Source organism: Musa acuminata, chromosome BXJ3-4 (assembly GCF_036884655.1).
Source record: "Musa acuminata AAA Group cultivar baxijiao chromosome BXJ3-4, Cavendish_Baxijiao_AAA, whole genome shotgun sequence".
Taxonomy (NCBI): domain Eukaryota; kingdom Viridiplantae; phylum Streptophyta; class Magnoliopsida; order Zingiberales; family Musaceae; genus Musa; species Musa acuminata.
In genome coordinates, this window is record NC_088352.1 from 30,577,527 (window position 1) to 30,584,532 (window position 7,006).

Sequence of the window (7,006 nt, forward strand, 5' to 3'; positions counted from 1 at the left end):
GTCATCGACGTACACTTCCATGTTCCGCCCAATTTGGTGGGCGAACATCTTGTTCACCGTTCTCTGGTATGTTGCCCCGGCGTTCTTTAATCCGAAGGGCATGACTTTGTAGAAGTAAGCCCCTTGATCGGTGAGAAAGGTCGTGTGCTCTTGATCTTCGGGCGCCATTCTGATTTGGTTGTATCCTGAGAAGGCGTCCATAAAGGAGAGGCGGGCATGACCTATCGTGGCGTCGACTAGCTGGTCGACCTTCGGAAGGGGATAGCAGTCCTTCGGGCATGCATTGTTGAGACTAGTGTAATCAACGCACATCCTCCAGCTTCCATTAGCTTTTTTGACGAGGACTACATTGGATAGCCATTGCGGATATCTGGCTTCTTTTATGAAGCCTGCCTCCAAGAGTCGGGCCACTTCCTCTCGCACGACTATTCGATCCTAGCCTTCTTGTGTAACGAGACGACGGTCAGGTAGGGCGACTTCTGAGTACCTTCTTGTGTAACGAGACGGAGGTACTCGGGGAGCCACTTCCTCCCCGAGTACCTCCGGGGCCTGCCGTCTCAGTTTTTATTTTACCGGGCGGGCGTCAGGTGAGACCCTGAGGTGATGTAGGGCGACTTCCGAGTCGACGCCTGTCATGTCAGAGGGCGACCAGGCGAAGACATCAGCGTTCCTCTGTAGGAGGCCAACGAGCTGTCCTCGTTCTTGCTCGGGTAGCTCTGACCCGATCCTAACTGTCTGCTCCGGCCGATCCTCTAGCAGCGGCACAGCGATGGTGGACCCCCTCGGCTCAAGATGGGGGGCTGGCTTCTGCGTTTCCCTGGGGTCTGCCAACGGCGATTCGATCCCGGCCTTCTTGTGTAACGAGACGATGGTTAGGTAGCAGCGCCGGGACTCTCGAGGACTCCCTGCGATCTCTCCGGTCCCGGCGTGGGTCGGGAACTTCACAGTTTGGTAGTAGGTCGAGATGATGGCTCTGATTTTGTTGAGGGTCGGCCGACCGAGGATGACGTTGTATGCCGCGGGGAGATTGATTACCAAGAAAGTGGTCATTACTGTCTTCGATCTCGGCGGGGCCCCCAGGGTCAAGGGCAAAGTGATCGCCCCTAGTGGTGAGATTGAATCACCGGTAAATCCGGTGAGCGCCGAGGATATCGACTTCATGTTGTCCCTGGATAGGCCGAGCTTCTGGAACTAGAGTATGTCGGCCGAGCTACCGGTGTCGACCATGATTCTTCTTACCTGCGCATTGGCGATTCTGGCTGATATCACGAGCGCGTCGTCGTGCTCGGCCTGTTCAGATGTCCCGGCCGGGAAGGTGACATTAGGCCTGGGCGCGTGTCTGGGAGCTTCGGCTGAGGCGACTCTGGCATATGCCTTCTTTCTGGTCATGGAGTCCCTTCCAGACGCGGGGCCGCCTGTTATTACGTTGATGTGTCGCTCGACGGGACCCTCCGGGCGTGGCAAAGGTTCCTTGTCTGGGTGGAGGTACTGGCCGAGGTGCCCCCTACGGATGAGCTCCTCGATCTGTCTCTTTAGCTCCCGACGCTGTTCAGTGTCGTGCCCATGTTGCCGGTGGAAGCGACAGTACTTCGATTGGTCCGCCAACGCCCGCGGACTTCTCATCGGGTAAGGTTCTTTGAGCAATCCCTTCTCCCTTATGTGAAGGAATATTTCCGTTCGGGACGAGTTCAAGGCTGGGAGAGGGGGCCTCGAAGTCGGCGGGTCGGATCGGTCCAACCTGCGCCGAGATGCCACGGGTTGCTGCTGCCGAGGCGGCTCTGACTTGGTCCCTTTGTGTCCCCCGGGTCTCCCGGCCATCCATGCTTCCGCAGCGACGAACTAGCTGGCACGTTGGAGCATCTCGGGTACCATTGTGGGGGGTCGCTCCACTAGGGACTAGAAGAACCGGGAGGGCCGCAAGCCTATCATGAATGCCTGCATCAATAGAGAAGGGTGAGCGTCCGAGAGCCCTCGGATCTGTGTCGTGAAGCGGTTCAAGAAGTGGGAGAGGGACTCATCCTCCCTTTGGTTGAGCCCGAGGAGCAATGCCACAAACGGCTTCGGGCGGGCATAGACGAGGAAGTTGAGCTCAAAGTCCAGGGCGAGCTGGTCAAAGGAAGAGATGGTCCCGGCCTTGAGACCGCCGTACCATGCGCGGGCCGGTCCCCTCAAAGTAGTTGGGAACGCCCTGCACATCAAGGCGTCAGAAGTCCCATATAGCGCCATTTGGGCGCGAAACGCGGCTACGTGATCCGCGGGGTCAGTGGCGCTGTCATAGGCATCCAGAGATGGGAGTCGAAAGTGTGGTGGGATGGCTTGATCTTGTATCTCGGGTGCAAACGGGGACCCTTGGTATCCATCCGCTCCGGGCTCCCCTTTCGACTTGCGCATCTCTTGTTGCACTTCATTGAGGCGTTGGTTGAAGAGACGCAACTGGGCTTGCAGGGCGTTCGTCGGGTTTGCGGGCAGCCGCTCGGGCTCCGGATGACTCGACGTGCCTTCCGCCTCCCGGTCCCCGAGCCGGGCCGTTTGGTCTTGAGGCGACAGAGGGGTCTCGGGGAGCGGCGTGCGCATCCGGGGGGCGGGTTCTCGCTGTTGCAGAGGCCGGGTTGCATGTGGGGGCGTTGGTTGGGAGACGAGCGGGATGATAGTCTGCCCCACACCCGCTAGCGCCCGCACTTGGTGGGCAAGATCGTGGAAGGCTTCGGGCGAAATTGATGGTGGGCCGACGAGGGCATCGGGCAGCGACAAGCCCGGGTCGTTGAACAGCCGCCAGTATCGCTCCGAAGTGGTGGCGGGGCGTTCGTCTCGGAGCTCCTCCTGCGAGGGATGATCCCCTGGGGTCCTGACCGAGCGCAACCCCGTGGCTGCGGTTTCGCCGAAGTGGGTCTGCTGATCAGTCGACATTCGGCCCTCCTTCTAGTGCCAATTTGTTGCGAGGGGCAACTGTATGCCGTGGGCTCAGGGCCGACGCGGCTTGGTTCGGGTCCGAATGTACGAGGATCTAGCGCGGTGCTCCTTGGGCCAGCTAGGGTGGTTGGTCGAAGCTGTCCGGATGGGATGTAGTGTGAGGGGTGGAGCCTTGGCGCATCGTTAGAAAGGTGTGACCTCGCCCTGGTTCCTGCACACAGGTCGGGTCGGGAGCTCAACCCGACCCCTCCGACGATCAAGTTAGGAGATACGGTAGAGAGTTGTCTTTTTTTCCCCCCCTGTCTGTTTAGAGTGCATGGGTATTTATAGGGAAGCTTACCGTTACCTGACGTACCCGCTTGTGTGAGGCCGGGTCGGACCTCTGATGGCGTCTGACATCGTTACTGACGTTGCATGGAGAACCGGATCGTCGCAGGGTATGGGCGAGGGTCAGTAGTCGTCCTGCCCTGCCATGGTCAAGCGTGAAGGGCTGGAAGTCGTTGCCTGATAGCGGGTGACGCCAGCGCAAGTCGAGTCAGCATTATTGCCTTCCGCATCGGGCAGGGTGGCGCCCAGGTGGGGCCGTCGTCATGACACGTCATGCCGCCATTATTTCCCCTATCACTTTCCATGATTTATTTGATGAATGTAAAATAATTAGTAGAAAATATAAATTATTAAAAAAGGAGCATGATATTCTTGTTAGTAATTTTGATAAATTAAAAGTTAAACATAATGATAGTTTAGTTCTATTTATGAAATGTCATGACTTAGAAATATTCCAAAAGGAAAACTTGTTACTCAAGGACACCTTGAAGAAATTCGAGGCTGGTAGCAAGTCTTTGAATATGATCCTTATAAATAAGGGTCACGTTCCTAAAAGTAGTGGAATCGGATTTTTGAGAAGTCCTTACCAAAATCCAACCACCTTTATTAAAGGCCTTATCTTGCATGTTTCACACTAAAACAAATGCAACTTTTGTTACAAACATGGACATAGAACTTATCATTGTCCATTCAACAAGATTAGTCCTAACAAATTGATTTGGGTTCCAAAAGGAACCGCAATAAATTCCATGCAACATGACAAATAATTTAGATTGGTTTTTGAGGTACCCAAGATTAAATGGGTACCTAAAAATCATTTTTTTAGAAATGTATACCATCATAAGCTAGGAGCAAGAGTTGATATCTTGCTTTTTGGGTGCTCAAGGTTTTTGACCAGAGATCCAAAATAACTCATAACGCTCTCTAGCTAAAATGACAAAAAGAGGATAAATAGAATCAATTACAAAATGATACTAATATACCATACGTTAATGATGCAATCTTGCATGATAAATACTTAAGTTAATCCCTCAAATTTTGAAATATATAAACTCGTATGCATGAATTCCCCTTCACACATCCTTCAGATTTTCCGAATTCATCGGATACATTCCTTCCTCAAATTTTCCGGATCCAACTATATCTCACAAGATTAACTACATCTTGCAAGCCAAGTTTGAATGCAAATTTTGTATGATGTAAGTCATGAACATATTGAAGACATATAAGCTCTATATGACATTTAAGTAGAGTATGCATTTCACAAGATTGATAATGAACGCACAAATCTTCTCATCTTGTGATGTGAATTTTTATATGATTATGTAATTAGGGTTATGTGCTTCACAAACAAACACTCCCTTCAAATTGAAAATACCCACATCAGCCCACACACCTCTGAAAGCAGTGCTCACTGCCTGTAGGCAGTGGCACCGCCCAGCTAGCGGTAGAACCATCGACTGTCATGGGTGGCAGGCGGTTGCACCGCCCAGCCAGCGGTGCCACCGCCCGCAACCTGCCCCTTTTAAACCCAAGCTAGGGCCGACGGTAGAACTGACCCCAACTCATTCTCTTCTCCTCCTTGTAGCTCTAAACTCTCCTCCAACTCTGTTCCTCCCCTTTAGCTACCCAAAACTATCTATTTCCTTCGAGATCAAGAATCAATCCTTCATCCTCTTGAAGATCTCAACTAAGGTATTCTCTAAGAGGTCTTTTGATCTCTGTTTTGTATCATCCACTCTTGCTCATTATTTATCTTCCTAAATAGAAGTATTTATGGGTTCTAGAAGATCCTCTAGGGACAAAGGGAAGAGGAGACTAGAAGAAAACTTTGATTCCACACTTTTTGATTCAAATCTACGTGCCCAAAAATTTGCTTCCATAGAATTTAGAAATATTCATAAGGGAAAGTATATTGATTTAGATGAACTAAATGATTTAGAGTCAATTCAATGGTTTGCAAATCTAGATCTTCTCCCAATCCTACAAATAAGTGAACCCATCTACCTTATACTTGTTAGGTTGTTTTACAACAATCTACATATAGATGAAGAAGAAGGGTGTCTTCCTATCTTCTAGGACATCACATATCCATTACGGATATATCCCTTTACAACATAATAGGCATCCCAATAAAAGATAGAGGTTGTTATTTTAGAGGACAATGGGATGATGAAACAGTTGGGACCACGTATGTTGATGCATTAGGAACAATTTTCGGTAATCCCAACTTAATGGTACTTCCTAAAAGTTGTAAACATCTATTACCATTAAACATCAAAATACTTCATCACATTCTAATTAGTATCATTCTCCTAAATAATACCATCATAATGAAGTAAGTCAAATGGAACTAGGAACCATGTATGGGATCATGAAAGGATTTAACAACTGTTTTGGTTACCTTATCCAACAAAATATGATAGAAATATCTAAGAAAGACATGATACTTCCATATGATAGCATAATCACTAAAATACTTAATGCCTACGATATTACAATACCACCCGACGAAGAGGTTATAAAGGTAGATAGATTTAGCTTTATAAATAAAAATCTACTTCGCCGAATGAGATGTATATTTAGAAATGGTATATGGGTTAGAATGCCTAGAAGAACCGATCCCCCTCAACCTAAATCGGAACCAGAGATACCAATCTTTAGGGGTAACCAATCTCCTCCAACCGGTCCCTTTGAGGAATCACATCCAATTGAGCAAGCTCCTTCATCATCTACCGAAGAAATAGGGATTCGGATAGATCGCTTTGAACAAAGACAAGATCGGCTTGAACATTGCCAAGATCAAATCCTATCTGAGTTACAGCAGATTCATCGATAATTTGACTCTTTGTTTAGGCATTTCAATTTTCAACCACCTGAATGAACATATGTATGTACTTAGAAAATGTGGACACAATTGCTTCTTGTCTTGTTGTAAAACTATGTTGTTATAAAATCTTTATGCTACTCACCTTGATTACAATGCCACTTGATTTAATGATTGCAAATCCTTGATGTGCTTTATTATGGTATCTATGACTTAGATCTATCATTTGGTGAGTATTTACAGAGTTAGAAATATTAATGTTGATTGAACCTCATTTTCAGATTTTCCTTGAACCTCTTTTTATGCTACTCGTTTTTAGATTTTCACTTAAATTCTATGCTGAAAAGTTTATACGAATTTGACATGATTAAATGCTTCAATAATATATAAACTTTAAAAGTTGAAAAATTTTGTGCCTTTATTAGCATGTTATACTCTTATTGTGATTTGAGAAGGTTCATTCATACATCGAATTTTGAATCTTAGAGTACTACAAAATACTAGCAATTTTGCCTCACAATTGTGATTGAAAAAATATGTCAGAATGCATGAATTTATTAAATCTCATTTTTGGACTTTCATGACTCTATGATCAATCACTCAAAAACTTAATGCTAAAAATCTTATGATATGAATTTTACACTATTACATACTTTAATAACATTGTGTGTTTTGGATACAAAAATTTTCATAATGATGAGCATGCTTTACCTTTATGATTGTGTTTGAAAAGCTATGGCAAAACTTTATCCAAATGCATGAATTTCATTTTCGAGCTTTCTTGATCCTAACAATACTGTCCAAATACATGATATTGTATTTCTCTTTCAGACTTAATGGACCTTTCATGAGCCTAAATGATTTTATATCAATGTATCAAGTTTATTTCATATCAATGTTTCATGATTTTTGACATATGGAATTGATTAACAAATGCATCTC

General features: G+C 46.6%; 1 protein-coding gene across 1 annotated transcript; it reads right to left on the reverse strand.

Annotated features, from left to right (window-relative positions):
• Nucleotides 1–564: 564 nt before the first annotated feature.
• Nucleotides 565–1,623, reverse strand: LOC135636386 (uncharacterized). The gene is made up of 2 exons (XM_065148075.1): nucleotides 1,240–1,623; nucleotides 565–1,191 (listed from the first exon to the last, which is right to left on the reverse strand). The coding sequence occupies exons 1-2, from the start codon at nucleotides 1,621–1,623 to the stop codon at nucleotides 565–567; spliced, it is 1,011 nt and encodes a 336-aa protein (XP_065004147.1).
• Nucleotides 1,624–7,006: the final 5,383 nt, after the last annotated feature.

Coding starts and splice junctions, on each gene's coding strand:
- LOC135636386 (XM_065148075.1), bottom strand. CDS start 1,623: ATGAGAAGTCCGCGGGCGTTGGCGGACCAATCGAAGTACTGTCGCTTC. Junction 1,192..1,239: donor CCAGAATCGCCAATGCGCAG/GTAAGAAGAATC, acceptor GACATACTCTAG/TTCCAGAAGCTCGGCCTATC.